The sequence below is a fragment of the Heteronotia binoei genome, chromosome 4 (genome assembly GCF_032191835.1).
Source record: "Heteronotia binoei isolate CCM8104 ecotype False Entrance Well chromosome 4, APGP_CSIRO_Hbin_v1, whole genome shotgun sequence".
Classification (NCBI taxonomy): Eukaryota; Metazoa; Chordata; class Lepidosauria; order Squamata; family Gekkonidae; genus Heteronotia; species Heteronotia binoei.
The window spans coordinates 22,897,599-22,920,299 of NC_083226.1; the positions used below are offsets into that span (position 1 = coordinate 22,897,599).

Sequence of the window (22,701 nt, forward strand, 5' to 3'; positions counted from 1 at the left end):
AAAAACAAAAAACCCTGCTCTTGGCTTTGCAATCGGTGCAGGGCAGATTATTGAAAAGGGAAAGAATAGAGCTTGGCAAAGTTGGAGCAGAATTTTTAGCAGTTTGTAACACCATGGGCTAAGACGGTGATACAAAACCGCAGCGTTACAAGGACTTGCTCATTTCCCTGTTCTGACCTGTGAAATGCTGCAAGGCAGATCCGTGTGTTGACTTAAGCGCTACTCCTTCACTACAGCTATGGAATACCATTCTACACATGGCAACTAGCCACAACAGTTAAGCAGAACCTCCATGTACAGAAGCAGCAAGTCATCGGATGCCAGTTCCTTAGTGGGGGGTTAGGAACCAGGGAGGTCAAAGTGTTTTCTTGCTTTGCTTTTTGGTTTTAGGGGGGTGGTGGCATCTGGTTGGCCAACGTGGGAAACAGGATGCTGGATTAGGCAGGCTTTAGATCTGATCCAGCAGGGATTTCTTCTTTTCTTACATTCTTTCACGATAGCAGCATTCTTTTCCTTTTTTCAAAAAACCCCATAATCCTGAGAAACCCGTTATAACAACAAACTTATAGCTCTAGTGACAACAGCAAGAGCAGCCAATACCGTTCCTGCAACCAAGCAAAGCTAGAAAGCGGATGACATTTTTTCTTCGTAATATTAGGGACTACGACGCCAAGGTAGCTGTCTGTTTCATGTTTATACCCTGTCCTTACTTCGAGGAGTTTGGAGTGTCATATCGCTCTGCTTTTCCCAATTTATCCTCACCAACAACCCAGTGAGGTAGGTCAGGCTGAAACCCTGTGATGGGCCCAAGATCATCCAGTAAATGATCATCCACCCAATGGCTGAGTGTGGACATAAGGCATGCCGGCCTCTGTTGGATGAGGCACAAGGATGCTCTCTCCCCAGTAAAAATGGAAGTTTGAACGTTTACAAGCATGTTTATGCAAGCACTTTTGGTCTTTCAAGGACGGAGTTTGGACTTGATGACAATTTTTTGGGACACTGAATCTTTAACAACTAGGGTTGCCAATCCCCAGGTGGGGGCAGGGGATCCCCCGGTTTGGAGACCTTCCCCCCGCTTTAGGGTCATCAGAAAGCGGGGGGAGGGGAGAGAAATGTTTGCTGGGAACTCTGTTATTCCCTATGGAGATTTATTCCCATAGAAAATCATGGAGAATTGATCTGCGGGCATCTGGGGCTCTGGAAGGGCTGTTTTTTGGGGTAGAGGCACCAAATTTTCAGTATAGCATCTAGTGCCTCTCCCCAAAATACCCACCAAGTTTCAAAAAGATTGGACAAGGGGGTCCAATTCTATGAGCCCTCAAAGAGGGTGCCCCTATCCTTCATTATTTCCTATGGAAGGAAGGCATTGAAAAGGTGTGCCGTCCCTTTAGATGTGATGGCCAGAACTCCCTTTGGAGTTCAATTACACTTGTCACAGCCTTGATCTTGGCTCCACCCTTAATGTCTCCTGGCTCCACCCCCAAAGTCCCCAGATATTTATTGAATTGGACTTGGCAACCCTATTAACAACCTTTATATTGTTATGTAATTGTCTGTTTTTTGATTAGTAAGATGTAGGGGATTCAAGTTTTATAAACAGTATAGTAATTTGTAAGAGAGTGACTAGGGTTGCTAATCTTCAAGTGGGGCCTGGATATTTCTTGGAATTACAACTAATCTCCAGATGACAGAGCTGAGTTTCCCTGGAGAAAATGGCCGCTCCAGAGGATAGAATCTATGGCATTATACGCTACGGAGGTCCCTCCTGTCCCCAATCCTAGCCCTCCCCAGGATCCACCCCCAAATCTCCAGGAATTTCCCAACTAGGGCTGCCAAGTTCCCGGGCTGGAGGTTCTCAAGTTCCCACTCTGGAGGTTCCCAACCCACCAGCCTGCATTGGTGCGGCAGGGGGGATCCTCCCCCGATGTCGCTGGCAGGATTACATCACTTGCAGCGACGTCATCCTGTTGGCAACATCACACGCTGGCTGTTCTAGGAGCTTCCAGGAAAACTCTATTGTACCATAGAGTTTTCCTTCCCACATTGCTAGAGCAACCAGGAAAACCATAAGAGTTTTCCTGGACGCTCCTAGAGCGGCCAGTGTGCAACATCGCCAGCGTGATGACGTCACTTGCCAGAAGTTGCAGGGGACCGGCAGCCCTATACCCAACCTGGAATTGGCAACCATTATTGCAAAACGCCCAGTAGCAAGAGCTCAAAGTTGGTTGCATACAATAGTAAGAAGGGTGTGCCTAACCGTTCCCTTTTCATCTGTTTTCTCCCTAAACGTGCCCCACAGGGCTTGTAGCTCCACAACTCTGGCAGGGGTAATAGCAGCTGGGGAGGGAGTGTTTCAGCAGGAAAGGGGCTTATATGGAGAAAGTCAGATTCCCCACTGTAGAGTTCCTTCCCCAAGGCAACATCACAATGGAAAAGAGGCCATTGTACCAACATCTAATGCACCTTCCTTTCCTTTCCTTTTATATCAAAAGCTCATTGATTCATGAATCTTGAGCAGCAGAAGACACTTCTTTCTTTCTTTTTTTTTTAATGCAAGGGCTAAAAGGACTGAGACAATTTTTGCACTTGCTAGAGCAGGGGTGGCCAAACTGCAGCTCAGGAGTCACATGTGGCTCTTTCATACATATTGGCTGTTACAGACTGGCTGTTTGAGGCAACCCAGAGATTCCTCAGAAACTGACTTGAAAAATCCATCCAACCGAGCACATCTGCTGTCCTCCGCCATCTAGGGTTGCCAGGTCCAATTCAAGAAATATCTGGGGACGTTGGAGGGTGGAGCCAGGAGGCCTTGGGGGTGGAGCCAGGAGCAAGGTTGTGACAAGCATGACTGAACTCCAAAGGGAGTTCTGGCCATCACATTTAAAGGGACCACACACCTTTTAAATGCCTTCCTTCCTTTGGAAATAATGAAGAATAGGGGCACCCTCTTTAGGGGCTCATAGAATTAGGCCCCAAGATCCAATCCTTTTGAAAGTTAGAGGGTGTTTTGGGGAGGGGCACTGGATGCTATGCTGAAAATCTGGTGGTTCTACCTCAAAAAACAGCCCCCCAGAGCCCCAGATACCCACAGATCAATTCTCCATTATACCCTATGGAAATCGGTCTCCTTAGGGAAAAATAGAGTGCCCACCAGACATTTCCCTCCCCACATCCACTTTCTGATGACCCTGAAGTGGGAGGAGGGCCTCCAAACCAGGGATACCTTGCCCTCACCTGGGGATTGGCAACCCTACCCCCATCCCATACTCACCCCATCCTCCCACATCCTCAGAACAGCTCAAAAAGCTACCACGTTCAAAGTGGTACAAAGTGGTTCATATCCTATAGACAGGATGGGAATGGCTTCTTTTTGAGCTGGCCTGATTTGGGACACCTCCCATCCACCCCAAACTGGCCATCTGTTGTCAGCCACTGTGTGGCTCTTGAAGCCCCCGCCCCATTGGCCAGTTTGGAGAAGGCATTTCTCTCTTTAAAGCACTTCTCCAAGTCAAACTTCTCCAAGTCAAGCCAGCCAGTGACTTGGAAAATTCATTTAAAGTTAAGTTGCTTTCTGTTCACCTCCCCCTCCATCCTGCCCCAAATCTCCCTCCCTCCCTCCCTCCCTCCCTCCCTCCCTCCCTTCCTTCCTTCCTTCCTTCCTTCCTTCCTTCCTTCCTTCCTTCCTTCCTTCCTTCCTTCCTTCCTTCCTTCCTTCCTTCCTTCCTTCCTTCCTTCCTTCCTCTCCTCCCTCCCTCCCTCCCTCCCTTCCTTGTCATGTGGCTCTCAGACATCTGACATTTATTCTAGATGGCTCTTATAGTAAGCAAATTTAGCCACCCCTATGCTAGAGTGTTCTTAGGATCCTTATTGCTCAGCAAAGGAGCCAGGGTTTCTGGCATATGGAGGGGGAATGATTGGTTGAATAAAGGCTTAATATAGTAAGCCTCATAATCTTAAAAAAACCCAATGCATTCCAGCAGAGCATGAAGGGATGTATCAATTATGTTAAGGCCACAAGGGTTAAATGTCCTTCAGTGCAACACAGGAGCCCCGTGGCCCAGAGTGGCAAGCTGCAGTACTGCAGTCCAAGCTCTGCTCATGACCTGAGTTTGATCCTGGCGGAAGCTGGGTTCAGGTAGCTGGCTCAAGGTTGACTCAGCCTTCCATCCTTCCGAGGTCAGTAAAATGAGTACCCAGCTTGCTGGGGGGGAAGTATAGATGACTGGGGAAGGCAATGACAAACCACCCCGTAAAAAGCTGTGTTCGGGTAGCTGGCTCAGGTTGACTCAGCCTTCCATCCTTCTGAAGTTGGTAAAATGAGTCCCCAGCTTGCTTGGGGGAAAGTGCAGATGACTGGGGAAGGCAATGGCAAACCACCCTGTAAAAAGTCTGCCATGAAAATGTCATGATGCGACATCACCCCGGAGTCAGAAATGACTGGTGCTTGCACAGGGGATTACCTTTTTCTCTTCAGTGCAACACACAGTTTGGTCCTCAGTTGTGAAATAAAACCAGACTCGAGGTAAGCTGCTCCGTGTGGCTTTCCATATGCTGTGGCCGTGTCCATAGAAGACAAAACTGGCCTTGGTTTAGTGCAGCTTCTTCTTCAAAAGGAGAAGGATTAGTGGAATCCAGAGCCTGAGTTTTTCTCTCCTTAAAGATATGAAACAGAAGCCTGAGGGCTCCTCTGAAGCAAGTCGAAACAGGAGGTGTGCGGGGAACATATCAGACAGAAGCAGGCGTGTGAAGTTGTGGCGGGGGTTGGCCGTGGGACCGTGCAGAAGGAAGACAGTGTAAGCAGTGTGCGGGTGGGGGCATGGCTATCCGATGTTTGTGGCCCACAAGATTTCTTGGCAATGAGAGATGGGGAGAAATGTGCCCAAGGTGATTGTGGGAGGAGAGGCTGTGAACTCCGAATCGTGGCTAGGGAGTAGAGTTCCTCTGCAGCAAGTGGATGCAAGGGGGGAAAAATGAGAGTTTCATCGTGGGGAGCAGAAATTTGTTGTGAAGCATATGTGCTAGGAGGAAAGAATGCCTTAGGAGCAGAATGGGTGCCAAGTTCTTGCTGCTTGAAGGATGTTATTCTGACCAGCCTCTTTGCCCGTCTCCTCCTCCCTCATGCCTTCAGCTGCAACAGGAAAAGACAATTTTGTCTGTAATCCGAAATGAGCTTCTCTGTCAGACCCTGAGGAGTAGGTGGAAGTACAGAAGAACTCAGCAGGGGGGAGAAAGGACCTTTCGTAAAGGAAAGTTGTGAACATGAGGAGTCCTCCACAGGTAGAATTTCACCCAATCATATTATCCCTCTTTTGTGTGTGTGTGTATTTCTCCATCTGTCTCTTTAGTTACCATTCTGAGGGAGTCTTTGGTGGTTTAGAACAGCCTTTGCTTGACATGAGGCAATAAATTTTCTTCTTGCAATGAATCTTGGGAAGTGAATTGTGACAATTTCCCCTCAAATTTTCCTCTCAGCCTCGTGATGGACAGAATTGGGGGCTTAATTTTGTGGGGCCTTTCTTTTAGTACAAGTTCAGCTCCTGAACATACGAATTAATGATTAAGATTATAGTCCCTTGGGTCACATACAGAACACCGTTCCCTCACCCCAGAACAACAGACAAGCTAATGTCACTGGAATTAGGCGTAAGAACTTTCAGAGGGTATCTCTCTTAAGTAGCATCTCACTTTTTAGATATAAAACACTGGATATTAGTAACAATTTCAGCTCCTTGCTCCAAAAGAGAACAAACTTTAAAAAGTTTACTCAACAATATGTTTTATACTTCCTGCTCTTGGTAAAACTCTGTCCCTATTTTGCCTTTTGGGGAGATGGTCAGAATGCTGCATACATTTTTCATTAATATGTGCTGGATTTTTCTGGGTTTCTGCCCCTTCCTCATGATTTCTAGAACTTCACAGCGCAGTTGTAAGCAGAGTTACCTGCTGGAAAGTGGTCTTAAAACTGCTGCCAGCATTAGTGATTTCTGTGCCCTTTGAATTTGCCATTTGTCGATATTAAAGTTGTCATCATAATAAAGTAGCATTATCAGTTTCCTTGCTTTCCTTAGGATGCGATTTACAGACATGGGGTTGGATCCAATCAGCTTTTTCTGCTGGGGAAAGAGATTCCTTTCTGTGTTCTCCCTCCCAAATTATACTGGGGGCCATAGTATGGGGGTTATAGTATAGAGGAGAATTGGAGAAGAATTGGATGCCATATAAATTGTTTTTATTGGTGTGCACTAGAGTTCTCCAGATTTCTGCTTCTTCCCCTGGATCTATATAACAAAGCAACTGCTTCAGACCAACACGGCTGCCCGCTTGGATCTATCTACATGGATCTATATAAGTTATCACTGTGATCCTTAATCAGAGTTACCTCCTTCTGAATGCAGCAGAAGGGGGTAACACTGTTTAGGGATTGCAGTGTAAACCTCTGAAATGGGGTAGGGTGAATTTAGCAAAAATGAATTTAGCAAAAATGCATGCACATGGCAATGCCAGTGGGTAGCTCTCCTGCCACACTCCGTGGTGGTTTATTCAGATTATCTTTTTTTCTTTTTCTAGTTAAAACCAGGGCTTTTTTTTTAGTAGCAACGCTATTCTGGCTGGCTTGGTGCCAGGGGGTGTGGTCTAATATGCAAATGAGTTCCTCCTGGGCTTTTTCTACCAAAAAAACCCCTGGTTGTAACTATTCGGTAATAAGCACAACGAGGTCCATTGTGGGGCTCAGTGATATTTTCTTTACTCAAAATATCCCTGAGAATCCCTTGCTGGGCAGATTTTTGTGTCTGTTGTTTGGGATAACTTTTGAGTCAATGCAATATAAGTCAACCATGCCAGGTGGACTATTGCAGAGTTCATGAGTAACATGAGAGCCAGCACAGAGCAGTGGTTAGAGTGCTGAGCTAGAACATGTGAGGCCAAGCTTCAAATCTCCGCTCAGCCATGGAACCTCCCAGGGTGACTTTGGGCCAGTTACACGCGCTCAGCCTTGCCTACCTCACAGGGTTGTTGTGAGGATAAAATAGAAGAAGGAAGAATGATTCTGTTAGCTGACAGGAGACAGGTGGGGTATAAATGAAGTCAGGGGTTTTTTGAGCAGGAACGCACAGGAACACAGTTCCTGCTGGCTTGGCATCAGGGGGTGTGGCCTAATATGCAAATGGGTACCTGCTGGGCTTTTTCTACAAAAAAAGCCCAGTGCAGAAAAGTGGTGATGTCAGGGGGTGTGGCCTAATATGCAAATGAGCTCCTGCTGAGCTTTTTCTACGATTCCTGAATTAAGTATTTTTTAAAAAACAATTATGTACAGAAAGGAGAAAGCCTTCAGCAATCGTGTAATTGGGAAGGGGTAGGGGATAGAGATCAGGTGACTGTCCTTGATGCGATAGGGAGTGTTAAAGGTACAAAAAAGTCCCTATTTTCTTCTGTGAAATGTTAGGAGTAAACATCAGCAACCTTTAGCCCAATGGAATTTAAGGAGGTACTTCGGACTTCATTGATGATTTTGCTATTATGTTTTTTTCTGAAAACAAGTGAATTTATAGGATTTTTTTTTTTTTTTTTTGCTTTCTATAGAGTCAAAATTGATCACGTGGTCTCTAGAGGTTTCATGTCTCTTTAGTCCCTCCCCACCCCCCCAAAAAAAATATTTTCCAAAATCTTTTTAGTTTTAAAAAGCAAAGGAATGGTGGTGTTGTCTTAAATGTTGGATATTTTTAATACAAAATATGAACGCTGATAATCGTGTAGGGCTGCTAATGTTTTGTGGTTCCTGGATTTACTGTGTAAGTTGCCCCTTTTACTTTAAGTGCACATTCTGCGGATAGGACAGCATTGGCTGAAATCACTGGGTTTTTGAATGAGAGGAAGAGAGTTATCTTTGTGCGCCCTTCGGCGCTGGGATTTTCTTCAGCCCTAATGATTTGCGTATGATAACTTTAGAGCCCTTTGCAGACAGTTCAGTCGTGGGAGATTGTTGGCACATGGGGGAAGAAACACCCTGAAAAACTATTCCTTAATTTATCAGTTTAGGTGCTTTGAGCCCTGGAGACAGGGTGCGACATAAACAGAATGCAGCAAATAATGGTAAGGTTAATTTTCAGAAGGCACTTTAAGCTTGAGCCTACATGAGACCCAAAAGCAGGGCTCACTTTCTGGCAGGAACTCCTTTGCATCTTAGGCCACACACCCCTGATGTAACCAATCCTTCAAGAGCTTACAGTACAGTAGGCCCTGTAAGAACAGCCTTGTAAGCTCTTGGAGGATTGGCTACATCAGGGGTGTGTGGCCTAATATGCAAAGGAGCTCCTGCTACAAAATGAGCCCTGCCCGAAAGACAATGGGGCAGTGTGTGTGTTTGTGCATGCGTGTCCTTGGGAAACTGGTTTCAAATCCCCACTCTGTGATAGGGTTACCAACCTCCAGGTGGTACCTGGAGATCTCCAACTATTATAATTGATCTCCAGATGACAAAGATCCGATCCCATGGCGAAAATGGCTGCACTGGAGGGTGAAATTTATGGCATTATAGACTAATGAGGTCCCTCCCATACCTAAACCCCACCTACCTAGGCTCCACTCCCAAAATCTTCAGGTATTTCTCAACCCAAAGCTGGAAACCTTACTCTGTGATGAAGCTTGAGCCAGGCAATGTCTCTCAGCTGAAACCACCTCACAGGGTTGTTGTGAGGGTGTATGCCACCCTGAGATCTGGGAAGGAAGGCTGGGCAATTGTGTATACTCAGAAGCAGGGTTCCCAGTCTGCCACTGTGCCTTGGGGTTCCTCTGGTTTTGGGCCCTCCAACCCACCAGCCTGTAGCTGGCTGGTGGGGGGATTCCTGGCATAATGATGTCACTTCTGGGTGATGTCATCGCACTGGGCATGTCACATGGGGGATGCTCTAGCAATTTGGGTAAAAAGTCTATGGCACCATAGAGTTTTTACCCAAATTGCTAGAGCATCCCCACGCGATGTGCCCAGTGTGATGATGTCACTTGACAACATCATGTCAGACATGCTGCGCACCATGGAACTCTTGGGGGACCCAGAAGCCTCTAGCCTACAGGCCCTAATACCAGGGGAACCCCTGCCCACATTGAAAGGCTGGGAACCCTTGCTGACAGCCGAAAAAATTCCCCCCGCCAAGAGCCAGGTAAGACCTGGCAACCCTACTCAGAAGTAAGTCCCACTGTGTTCAGTGCAGCTGACTTCATGGTAAGTGAACATTGACTTGCAGCCTTAAATGTGTAGAATATTAGCTACAAGGTTCATTACAGGTAAAGCTGACTGGGTGGTGTGCTGTGCTGCAGCCAAAAATGTTCATCCATCTTTCTTCATTCTAACTTGTATTCTTTGCTTGTTATGGATCATTTATTTTACGATGGTTTTTCTGGCAAAATTCCACAGTATTTCCCACAGCAGTAGCTGCGAACACATTTTGCAGGTAGCAGCTATTGGTGAATCATAGCCTCCTCAATCATAGCCAAGGCTACCAATTCCTGATTTTGAAAATGCCTTGAAATTTGTGTTTATGGCTTGGGGAGGGTGGAGTTTGGGGAGGATCGTGTCCCGTGATGTCACGTCCAGGTCAAAGTTCAGCCTCCTCAACTTCTCTCTTTCTGATGAGGTCACTTCCTCCCACCAAAAGTTAATTTTAACACACACACACATTTTTCTCTCAAACGCCACTTGGGTAAGGTTACCAGAGGTGGCTTGGCAACTGGTAGGAGATGGAGGCGGCAAGGTCTTATGGTGTGCTTGGGGAGGGACGTTATTGGCATCTACAGTGTAATGGCATCACTTCTGGTGTGACCCAGAAATGATGTAATTGCACTATGGTGGTGGTGAGGATGCTCTGTCATTTGCTCAAAACATTTTGGTTTAACCTGCCAACAAGGGGAAGATGAGGAAAGTTGCGATTTACGGTTGGTGGGATTGATGTCCATAGTGCAGTGATGTCACTTTCAGTATGACCCAGTAATGACATCATCATGCCAGGGGTGACACTCTACCATTCTCCCAAAACTTTATGGTTGAATCAAACAGTTCTGGGAGGATGCTAGAACATCACCTCAATTATAATTGCCAAACTCCAGGTGGGGTCTGGAGATAGGGTTGCCAAGTCCCCTGTTCGTTGCAGTGGGTGGGATTTGGGGGGTGTTTAGGGGTGGGTGGGATGATGTGCACAACATTCTCGATGCAATGACATCACCTGGAAGTGACATCATCATGTCAGTGACATCAGAGGCAACACTCTAGTTTTTGAGCAAAACTTTATGGGTTTTGGGCTTCAAAACCGTAGAGTTTTGCCCAAAAACCAGGGTATCGTTGCACAACATCTGTGGCATGATAACATGATGCCATCGCATCATGGATATCACACAACAATGTCAAATTTGGGGGTAGGTTTTCCTCCCCCACCCCCGGCCAGCTGGCTGGTGATGTGCTGAAACCCCCCAAAGCAGGGGAACCCCTGCTGGGAACTGGGGGCTGGCAGACTTCTGGAATTACAACTGATTTCCAGATGCAGTGGTGAGCAAAGGGTGAGGGAGGTCTCTCTCTAAACGAGGATACCTGGCAACCCTACCAACAATCACATCTCTATCTCAATCCCAGATGCATCCAGCCTTCAGTGTTGTTACAGTTTCTCCTACTCTTTTATTTATTTATTTTTTATTTGATTTGATTTATATCCCGCCCTCCCCACTGAAGGAGGCTCACGGCGGCTTACAATAGAAAATCACTACGAACAATTAAAATTAATACATATTATAAAATTACACATTCAGTAGTTAAAAACAGACAGAATTAATTTGGTGCTAATCTCTTCGATATTATGCTTTTCAGTGGTGACGGTATTTCTTCAGATTTTCTACGATATAGGCTCCGCGTCAGTTGAACGCCAACCAGAAGAGAGCGGTCTTACAGGCCTTGTGGAACTGGACAAGGTTCCGCAAGGCCCTCACTTCCTCTGGCAGTTGATTCCACCAGTAGGGGGCTGCGATCGAGAAGGCCCTCTCTCTAGTGATCTTTAATTTGGCCTCCTTCGACCCGGGGATTACTAATAGATTTGGAGATCCAGTGGCAAACCCAGGACCAGCCCTGCCTCTAGGGCACTGCCTAGGGTGCTGGCCTTCCAGGGGCACCATTCTGGGTCCCCCCATGTAACTCAGTAACGTTATCAGTGCAAGGGAAGCACCAGAGGTTAGCCTAGGGTTGCCAAGTCCATCCCCAGAAATATCTGGGGACTTTGGGGGTGGAGCCAGGAGACACTGGGGTGGAGCTAGGGGGAGGGGGGAAACGGCACTGGGGAGCGTGGCGAGCCGCCCCACAGCTGCCGCCTCTTCTCCGCTCGCTGTGGCTGCTCCTCCTAGATGGGCTCAGCCTGAGCCCATCTTGGAGGAGCAGCCACAGCGAGTGGAGAAGAGGCGGCAGCGGCGCGATGGCCTCTTCTCCGCTCGCCGTGGCTGCTCCTCTGAGATGGGCTCAGCCTGAGCCCATCTCGGAGGAGCAGCCACGGCAAGCAGAGAAGAGACGGCAGCGGCGCGGCGGCCTCGCCCGCTCTGCCTCTGGGGTGGAAGCGGAGGGGGGGTGGAGGCGGGCCGGGGGCGTGGTGAGCCACAAGTCCGGGTCCTAGAAGGGCCCGGATTCGCAGCTCGCCATGCTCCTGGCCTGCCTCACCCTCCCCTTCTCTGGTTTTGCCTGCGCTGCTCTTGGCTGCTCCTCCGAGATGGGCTCAGCCTGGGCCCATCTCGGAGGAGCAGCCATGGCGAGCGGAGAAGAGGCGGCAGCGGCGCGGCGGCCTCTTCTCCGCTCGCTGTGGCTGCTCCTCTGTTTCCCCCCTCCCCCCGCTTCCGTTTTTTTGGGGAGCGGGGGAAGAGGGTGGAAAACCTGGGGTCCCCTGCCAGGGCGGGAGGGTTGGGAAGCCTAGGTTAGCCTTACCTAGGGTGCCAGACAGTCTAGGGCTGGCCCTGGGTATAGGCCACACCTTTGAAGTTGCCATTTCCTCTAGGAGAACTCACCTCTATAGTTTGAAGATCAGATATAATTCTGGGACAACTCCAGAGCCCACCTTGAGATTGATAACGCTCATAATCTTCCCCATGGCTGCAATTTTGGTGGGAGATGTATAGAAAATAATCATGGAACTACATGCAATGTGTAGTTCTGTCCTGAGGAGATAATATTTTGGCACAGGGTATCATTTCCATGTAGGCCCATTTCACAGAAATGACTCCCTGTGTGCAAACGCAAATGGTACAGGCCTGTAGTTGCTCAACCCACTGGCAACCAGGTAGGACCCAGCAACCCTAGTTAGTTAGTTAGGCATCACTCTGTGAAAGAAAAGAGCCCAGATATCTATTATATAGTAAGGTAGGGCAGATAAAGAGGCAGGAACAGAGCAGCTTTCCCATGTTGTCTTAGGGATATAGGCAGTTAGAGCCTTGTAAGGGGATCGAGGGAAATATACCAGGAGAGAAGCTGATCCTATTTCAACGGACTTTCTGCTGTGAACTGGCCCATACCACAGACTAAGCACCAGCCTTAGTGGGTTACTTCAACCCTATTATTATTATTATTTATTATATTTGATGAATCGCCCTATCCTGGCCAGCTCCAGGCTCAGGGCGATGTACAACAGTAAAATCAGTTACATTTATATATATATAATTAAATTACATTAAAAATTACAAACCCGGATGGCGTCTTTAAAGTGCTCTTATTCAGTTATTGGATCACATCAGCGGTGGGGGGATCCCCCCAAGAGGGGGTAGAGAGGAAAAGGGGTGGAGAGTAAAAGGTTGTTCTCACACAATGACAACTTTGCCTATTGGGAGGGTTGTGGGTGGCCTGTGTTCCCATTATGTGTGATTGGTGTGCTAAAATTTAATGTCGGAAAGGGGCTTTGAGCTTGTGCAGATGGTACTTGTCACCCATGGCAGTTTTGAAACTTCACTATCATGGGCAGTCTGATTCCACGAGCTGTTAATTTGAGTCTGAGGATAAGTGACGGGTCTGTTTTCACATGCTTTATCTTCTCCAATTCCAGACCTATGAGGAGGCCTCAGGAAGGGACCGGAAGAGGAGATGTCACCGAGGAAAAATCTTGCTCCTCTTTGCTGTGCTGTTCAGCGCTGTTCTTGGCATCGTGCTTCTCATTTTCTTCACCGTCTTTACCTGTGGCCTAGGTATCAGAACATTCCTCCCTTCCGTTCCTTGTCCATTTGAGGGTTTTCCCCTAACCCCTTGTTTTTTCTCTCTCTCTCAAACAGAGGCACTCAGTAATGCAGACAACTGTCTTAGATGAAGAAGACCCAATGAATGCTCCTTTTTTTTGTTTGAGGGAAGATGGGACATGAAGCTGCCTTATACTGAATCAGCCCTGTGGGTCCATCGTAGGCAGTAGTTTCTGCTCAGGTTCTCTAGGGGTTTATGCAGAGGTCTTTCACATCACTTGCTGTCTGGTTATATTAACCGGAGATGCCTGGGATTGAACCTAGGACCTCCTGCATGCCAAGCAGGTGCTCTGTCTCTGAGCCACAGTCCCTCCCATACTTCAGAAACATGCAAATGCTTCTGGAACCTGAGTGCGTTAGGTCCTGAAGATCTCCTAGAATTACTATTGATCCCAACACTACAGAAATCAGTTAACCTTAGGGTTTCCAGGCTCCCAGCAGGGGATGTTCCTCTCATGCCTTGAGCACGTGGCATGATGACATAACCCGGAAGTGACATAATTGCAACAGGCATGTTGTGTGGGGGATGCTCTAGCATTTGGATTAAGAACTTGATGGTGCCATAGAGTTTTTACCCAAATGCTAGAGTGTCCCCCACATGATGTGCCCAGTACAATGACATCACTTCCGGGTGACATCATTGCACCAGGCACGTTAGGTGCCAACAGAGTTCTTCAGGGGTGGGGATCCTCCTACCAGCCAGCCAACGGGTTGGGGGCCTCCAAACAGGGGGAAAACCCACCCCCAGCAGTAGGCTGGAAACCCTAGTTCACCTGGAGAAGATGGCTGCTTTGGGGGGGTGAACACTATGACATTATACCTCCCCCACCCCGGAGGTTCCCAACCTGCCAGCCCCATTGGGCTGGCAGGGAGAATCCTCTCCTGACATTGCCGGTGCAATGACATCACTCGCAGTGATGTCATGGTGCCAGCAACATCGCACACCGGCCACTCTAGGAGCTTCCAGGAAAATGCTATGGTTTTCCCGGATGCTCTAGCAATTTGGGAGGGGAAATTCTATGGTACCTATTGCAAGTGACATCATCACGCTGCATTCTGCGCTCTGCCAGAGGCTGCAGGAGACTTTGCAACCATATCTATGTACCGCCCCCAGATCTCTAGGAATCTCCCAACCCTATGCCTAAGTTTCTAGACTGGATCAGAAATTGTGTGTGTATGTGCATGACATAGGTGCTGGCACTCTTTGAGCTAGCCTTGATGATGGGAAGCTTTCCTGAAAGCCAGGCTGCCCGTCTGATCTTCTCAGACCATGCAGAGCTAGGGTTCCCAATCCCCAGGTGGGGCAGGTAAACAGCACAAAGGTATCCACGATAAACCAGCCTCTATAAAATGGAAAAACACTAATAATAAATTTAATACAAATTCGTAGACTGCTTACTAAACAATACAAAATGCTAGCATCAGAATTCTGACCGCATCCGTACCCAAAGTCTTTCAAATTGCGATTGATGCCACTTTCTCCAAAGTAGTGGGTCCAGGAAGTGATGCGACAAGCCATTTCATGCAAAGTCCAGTGCACCAAATACTCCTTTCAAACGGAGCCAGTGTAGAAAGAAGTTGCAGCTCTTTTGAAAGGAGTATTTGGAGTATTTTATAGAGGATGGTTTTTTTGTGGATGCCTTTGTGCTGTTTAACCGCTCCATTTTCCACATTACTCTGTTTGGTTGCCTTAATCCCCAGGTGGGGGCAGGGGATCCCCTGGTTTGGAGGCCCTCCCCTTCTTCAAGACCATCAGAAAGCGGGGGTGGGGAGATGTCTGCTGGGCAATCCATTATTCCCTAGGGTTGCCAAGTCCAATTCAAGAAATATCTGGGGACTTTGGGGGTGGAGCCAGGAGACTTTGGGGATGGAGCCAGGAGACATTAGGGGTGGAGCCAAGATAAAGGCTGTGACAAGCATAATTGAACTCCAAAGGGAGTTCTGGCCATCACATTTAAAGGGACGGCACACCTTTTCAATGCCTTCCTTCCATAGGAAATAATGAAGGATGGGGCACCTTCTTTTGGGGCTCATGGAATTTGACCCCCTGGTCCAATCTTTTTGAAACTCGATGGGTATTTTGGGGAGAGGCACTAGATGCTACACTGAAAATTTGGTGCCTCTACCCCAAAAAACAGCTCCCCCAGAGCCCCAGATACCCACGGATCAATTCTCCATGATTTTCTATGGGGATTAATCTCCATAGGGAATAACAGAGTTCCCAGCAGACATTTCCCTCCCCTCCCCCCGCTTTCTGACGACGGGGGGAGGGCCTCCAAACCGGGGGATCCCCTGCCCCCACCTGGGGATTGGCAACCCTATTATTCCCTATGGAGACCAATTTCATAGGGTATACTGGAGAATTGATCCATGGGCATCTGGGGCTCTGGGGGCCCCCTGTTTTATGAAATAGAGGCACCAAATTTGTAGCACAGCATTTGATTCCTCTCCTCAAAATACCTTCCAAGTTTCAAAATTGGACCAGGGGATCCAGTTCTGTGAGCCCCCAAAGAAGGTGCCCCTATCCTTCATTATTTCCAATGGAAGGAAAGCATTGAAAAGGTGTGCAGTCCCTTTAAATGTGATGTTATAGTGTGTTAAGAACATAACATGAGAACATAAGAGAAGTCGTGCTAGATCAGGCCAATGGCCCATCCAGTCCAACACTCTGTGGTGCACAAAAAAACCCAGGTGCCATCAATATAGGCAGGGGTGGAATTCTAGCAGGAGCTCCTTTGCACATTAGGCCACACACCCCTGATGTAGCCAATCCTTCTGGAGCTTACATGGCTCTTTTTTGTAAGCTCTTGGAGGATTGGCTACATCTGGAGTGTGTGGCCTAATATACAAAGGAGCTCCTGCTAGAATTCTACCCCTGAATACAGGTGTTGTATTGAATGTGATATTACAGCGTGTTGAATTATACTTTATATGTACTTTGCTGGGAGTAAGTTCATTGTAAAAAGTTTGTTTGTTTGTTTGTTTGTTTGTTTGTTTGTTTGTTTGTTTGTTTGTTTATTTATTTATTTATTTAAATTTCTATCCCGCCCTCTCCGCAAGCAGACTCTGCAAGTTATAGTATAAATTCTTAGTAAATATTGTCACAGTGTTGTTCTCTTTCTACAAGCCTTGTTATGACAACTCCGCTAGTGTTGTAGGCTTTAGGTGGGACCTGGAGTTCTCCTTCTTTTACAACTGATTTCCAGACTACAGTGATCAGTTCCCCAGAGAAAAAGCCTGCTTTGTAAGGTGGACTCTATGGCATTGTACCCTCGTGAAGTCCCCACCCAAACCCTGCCCTCTCTAGGCTATACCTCCCAAATCTCCTTGTATTTCCCAGCTCCGGGCTGACAACCCTATTCCAGACCCCGGTCTTGTTCTCCTTGAAGTCATCAGGTTCTCCCCCAAAGGGAGATCTGACATCCCAGTCTATGACAGGCAGGCAAGTTCCCGTCTTTGGGTACAACACCACTTGTGTTGCTAAGAAACCAAGGCTAGAACATGATGTTTGTTGCACGACCCCATCCTTCCTGTTCTTTTTGTGGTGGTCATCATAATCTCTGATGATTCACTGAACAAACCACCTCACAAGATTTACACAAATATGTCAAGGTAATGTAAGCGAGGACCTGAAGTAGGAGGTGGATGCACTGCAATTTTTCTTTCTGCACCATCAGGGCTCTGCCCACTTATCAGTCCACCCAGATTCAGTGTGAGGAATTTCCCTCAATTGTTTTGAGTGTCAAAGGTTGCACAGAGTTATCAACAAGTCCCGAGGGTTTCTTACAGCCAGTTATGTTCATTTGTTGAAGGAGCATTCTATAACAAAGACGAGATTCGTATGGTATCTCTAGGTGGTCTCTTTTAAAAGGGTCCATTCTTATTGTCCCGTTGCCGCTGTTATCTGCGCCCCGCTAATCACTGTTCCTGTGTTTGTTCAGAAACCTGCAAGACTGCAGAGTATCTAGCGCTCATGACAAAGTTGCTGGAAGCTCGTAATGGTACTGTGGACCCTTGTGAGGACTTCTTCAGCTACACTTGCAGCAACTGGGAAGCCAACCACACGCAGGGGACAAACGTGCCATTGGCGAATGTCTTCGACGTCCTCTTGGAAGAAAACCAGCTGATCATGAAGAGGCTCTTAGGTAGAGAGAAGAGACAAATGGCTGCAGCTAAGCCCAGTAGCTAAGCCCAGAAAACAAGCCATCCCAGCACGGTGCTTAAGTTTAAGGCTGACCCGTGTCACAGAGAGGCTCCCACAAGCATCGATAACATTTGCGTGCGTCTGTAAAACAGTGTGCACACATCCACAGTTTAAAGAACCAGAAATGTTCATTGAAATCATTTCAAGGCTGATGTGAATTTCTGATGTGGTAGCATCACCAGCAAGTGGCTTTTCCTTAAGAGTAGAATGTAGCAAACCTTCCTTCTGAAGGTACCCTAATGGGAGAAGAGCTACTATTTATGAACTGAGCACAAGCAACGCGATAGCTCCACTTTTCCCTCAAGGGCTTGTCTTTGATCTTGTATGCCAAACAAGATTTCAGTTAACTTACAGCATCTTTCTGTGCTGCACAACAGCTAAAGTTAAGCTTTACACCTTTAAGTGAAAAAGATGTCCTCATTCCCAAATATGCCTTAGTTAAGTATGAGACATCTGTGTTTGGATGCCCATCATGGTAGTCCTCTTAGATCCCAATGGATGAATCTAATGTGGACATCCCATGCATGGGCTTTAGATTGTAAGAAACCATCCCTAGAGGGCTCTTTTTGTAGCAGGAGCTCCTTTGCATATTAGGCCATGCCCCCAGATATAGCCAATCCTCCAAGAGCTTAGAGGGCTCTTAGTACAGCTCCAGGAGGATTGGCTACATTAGGAGGGCGTGACCTAATATGCAGAGGAGCTCCTGCTACAAAAAGAGCCCTGCTTTGATCAAGGTCATAATCTAATGATGATTCTACTTCTGGTTCCAATGGACTGCAATGATGTCTCCTTGCGCATCTTGTCTGTTACCTCTCCCAAATCGCTTTGGTTCTATAGAAAGCTTCTTAACTCTCAGCCCCTTTTCTTTTTATGTTACTTGCCTTGCCTTCTCCAGAGGAGCAACCGCTGGGAACCAACAGTTCAGCGAAGGAGAAAGCCAGACGGTTTTACAGCTCGTGCGTGAACACAGAACGGATTGAAGCACGAGGTGCTCAGCCCTTGAAGGAGCTCATCAATGAGGTGATCGCTACGCACAAAATGCGCATGCGTGGCCCTGTGCATGTGCAGACAGACACTATCACATCCAGACCCACTTTCTTCAGAAATAATCTCATATTAGCAGCAAGGAGGGGAGAAACCCACAGTGGTAAAACTGAGCATAAGAACATAAGAGAAGCCATGTTGGATCAGGCCAATGGCCCATCCAGTCCAACATGCTATGTCACACAGTGGCCAAAAAAACCCAGGTGCCATCAGGAGGTCTACCACTGAGGCCAGAAGCCCTCCCACTATTGCCCTCCCCCCCCCCACAAGCACCAAGAATATAGAGCATCACAGCCCCAGACAGAGAGTTCCATCAACACGCTGTGGCTAATAGCCATATGGATCTCTGCTCCATATGTTTATCCAATCCCCTCTTGAAGCTGGCTATGCCTGTAGCCACCACCACCTCCTGTGGCAGTGAATTCCAATTAATTTTGTTCACAACTGAGAGCAATGTATCTCAGACTATAGGTGATGGTGGTTTGCTAGGCTGTATCTTCTTTATTGACCGGAGTCCTACCTTGTTTTTTTGCCTGCATTTCTTGTTAGGGGAGGAGCTGTGGTTCAGTGGTCGAGCATCTGCTTAGCATGCAGAAGGTCCCAGGTTCAATCTCTGGTATCTCCAGTTAAAGGGATCAGGTAGTAGGTGATGAGAAAGTCCTTGGTGTAGTGCCGGGGTGGCCAACGGTAGCTCTCCAGATGTTTTTTTGCCTACAGCTTCCATCAGCCCCAGCCATTGGCCTTGGTGGCTGGGGCTGATGGGAGTTGTAGGCAAAAAACATCTGGAGAGCTACTGTTGGCCACCCCTGGTGTAGTGGTTAAGTGCATAGACTCGTATCTGAGAGAACCAGGTTTGATTCCCCACTCTTCCATATGCACCTGCTGGAGTGACCTTGGGTCAGTCGTAACTCTCTCAGAGCTTTTCTCTCAAGATCAGCTCTCGGAGAACTTTCTCAGCCCCACTTACTTCACAAAGTGTCTGTTGTGGAGAGGGGAAGGAAAAGGAGATTGTAAGCCACTCTGAGACTCTGAGTGAAAGGTAGGGTATAAATCTCTTTTCTTCTCTGCTTGAGTTCCCAGAGAGCTGCTGCCAGTTTGAGTAGACAATATTAATACTGACGAAAGGTATGATTCAGTATAAGACAATATTAGGTGTTCATGTTTCATCCACCTCTCTCCACCCCCCACCCCCATGGTGACTCTACTTACTCTTCCGGCTGGCTTACAACTAACCGGCACTTGAAACTTGAAACTCAGTGTAGTTTTTATAAGACTGCTGTATGTTTTTAATGTTTTAACTATGTAAACTGTGAAATGTTTAAATTTTTATATTCTTATGTTAGATTTTATATTCTGTAAGCCGCCCTGAGCCACCTGGTGGGAAGGGCGGGATACAAATTACAAATAAACTAAACTAAACTAAAACTACAACCTCCAGCATCCTTTGTTGTCTCTCCCATTCTCAAAACTTAGATTGTAAGATCTTTGGGGGACAAGAACTTGACATTTTTTATTTATTTTGGCAATTTATATTCTGCCCTTTCCCCAAAAACGGGCTCAGGACAGATAGCAACATTCTAAAAGCAGTATAAAACAACAGTTAAAACCAAATCAATATGAACAACGCAATCTGACAGGTCATAATAAGCAGGTTTAAGCAGGGGTGGAATTCTAGCAGGAGCTCATATGCATATTAGGCCACACACCCCTGATGTAGCCAATCCTCCAAGAGCTTGCAAGGCTCTTTTTTGTAAGCTCCTAGAGGATTGGCTACATCAGGGATGTGTGGCCTAATATGCAAAAGAGCTCCTGTTAGAATTCTACCCCTGATAAGAAGTTAAAAATAAGTTAAAATGGTGGCTCAGTTGGGCACATGTTATATATATTGAGGGTCTAGAGCAGTGAATAAAGTAAAATTAATGCTACAGCAGAGGTGGGATATGCAGCAGAGGGCCAGCCAATGGAATAGACTCCTGCTGCCTCACTTCACATATCACCTCTCAGTCATCTCCTCTCCAGGCTTCCTTATCTGGGGCTGCTACTGCATCACAGCTTGCTTTGGCTGACTCCCTCAATCGCACAGGATACAAATACAATCTGCTCTTCCCTGCACTGGCTGAGGCTCCTCTCCTTGCTCCTTCACTGGGGAAGGAGGGAGGGAACCGGTGAGAGCTTGCTCTGCTGCTCTGTCAGGCTCCCTCAATCGCACAGGATACAAGGGCAATCCTCTCTTCTTTCCTGCTTTGGCTGAGGCTCTGCCACCCCCTCCCCTTGCTACCATGTGTGTGTGTGTGTGTAAGAAAGTTTGAGTCCAGGGAAACCTTTAAAGCCAACCAAGTGTTATTCAAGGCATGAGCTTTCCTGTGTCTTGTTACAGTGTGTGTGTGTTTTGTTAGGTTTATTATGCCATGAAGAAGAAGACTGCAGATTTATACCCCCTCCTTCTCTCTGAATCAGAGTCTCAGAGTGGCTTATAAATTATAATCTCATTCTTTCCCCACAACAGACACCCTGTGAGGTAGGTGGGGCTGAGAGAGCTCTCTCAGAAGCTATCCTTTCAACAGCAACTCTGTGAGGGCTGTGGCTGACCCAAGGCCATTCCAGCAGCTGCAGGAGGAGTGAGGAATCAAACCAAGTTCTCCCAGAGTCTCCGCACTTAACCACTACACCAAACTGGCTCTCCCAGGCACAACTGGGTCCCCCACCCGTTGCTACTCTGTGACTGATTCCTCACTAGCAGTTGCTGCATCCCCGGGATTTCTGCTTTCCCTGGCTCAATTCCCCATCAGTTGCTTCATGGGCTCATTTTGATATGCTGATCCCTCCAATTTCCCTCACAGCTTCCAGATCTCTAAAAAGACAAGAGCAGGAAGCTGCGAAGGAAATTGGAGGGAGCTGCAGATCAAAATGCACCCGTGCAGCAACTGATGGGGAATTGATCACTTGAGCCAGGGAAAGCAGAAACCCAGGGGCAGAGCAACTGCTAGTGAGGAATCGGTATGTGCATATGCGTGAAACGCAGTCTGAGTCCAGCGACACCTTTAAGACCAACAAAATTTTATTCAAGGTATGAGTTTCTGTGTACCTTGCTACTGCTATGGTGTGTGTTTGTGTTTTGTTGGACTCATTCACATGGAAACAATTGTGTGTGAATCTTCCTTGCTCATTTGGGGCAATGGAGAACAGCAGGAGAATCTCTATTCCTTGGCTGAGGCAGAACTTGAACGGGCACTTCCCAGCTCAGAGATTGTGTTCTTAGCAACAATACTGGACTTGGCCTCAACAATTGAGATTCTTGTTTGGTCCTTTCAGGTAGGTGGATGGAGCATCACAGGCTCCTGGAGGGAGACAGACTTCAACCGAACTCTTCAGAGACTCATGAAAAGATACAACACGTTCCCCTTCTTCAAAGCCTACGTGGGACCCAGTTCCTCTGATCCAAGCACCAACATTATCCAGGTAGGAACACCCAAAGGCGAGCACAGGTTGGCAGAGTGGGGAAGGCAGCACCCACTGATTCAAGTCAAAATGTTTAATTGTAATAGCTCCACAGCAAGGATCCCTCTCCTCTTCTAAGCACCATCAGGACCCCCATTCCCAGCCTGCCTTGCAGCTCACTCAAATCCCCACCTTTCTGTGTATCCTTCCTTCCCCTTGTCAAGCTCTGTGCAGCACTCATTAATTACACTTCTTTGATATCAATCAAATTAGGTTTTATTTCATGATGAGCATATTCACAGCAAGGACTGGTCCTGCTAGAACTGACCTTCACAGCAAGGACTGGCCCTGCTAGAACTGACCTTCACAGCAAGGACTGGCCCTGCTAGAACTGACCTTCACAGCAAGGACTGGTCTTGCTAGAACTGACCTCCACTGGTCAGTCTATACCAGGGGTGGCCAAACTTGCTTAACATAAAATAAACATCAGATGTTTGAGAGCCACAAGACATGAACATCAGATGCTTGAGAGCTAGAAAGAAGGAAGCAAGCAAGGAAGGAAAGCAAATAGATGGGGAGAGGGAGGGAGAGGTAGAAGGAAAGTAGCTTTAACTTTAAATGCAATTCTCCAAGCTGCCGCTTGGCTTGGCTTGCAGAGGTGATTTTTATGAGAGAAATACCTTCTCCAAGCCAGCCAAAGGGGTGGTGGGAGCTTCGAAAACCACACAATATGTGTAAAAGAGCCACATTTGGCTCCCGAGCTGCAGTTT

The 22,701-nt window shown here is 47.3% G+C and overlaps 1 protein-coding gene across 1 annotated transcript in view; it reads left to right on the forward strand.

Moving 5' to 3' along the window:
- Positions 1-4,975: 4,975 nt before the first annotated feature.
- Positions 4,976-22,701, forward strand: part of KEL (Kell metallo-endopeptidase (Kell blood group)) — a 45,652-nt gene continuing 27,926 nt past the window's right edge. Inside the window, exons 1-5 of the mRNA XM_060236932.1 lie at positions 4,976-5,280; positions 13,059-13,197; positions 17,187-17,390; positions 18,345-18,469; positions 21,806-21,952. Of these exons, the coding sequence (XP_060092915.1) occupies positions 5,263-5,280; positions 13,059-13,197; positions 17,187-17,390; positions 18,345-18,469; positions 21,806-21,952 (633 nt within the window). The 5' untranslated portion in view covers positions 4,976-5,262. The remainder of the gene's footprint in view (positions 5,281-13,058; positions 13,198-17,186; positions 17,391-18,344; positions 18,470-21,805; positions 21,953-22,701) is intronic.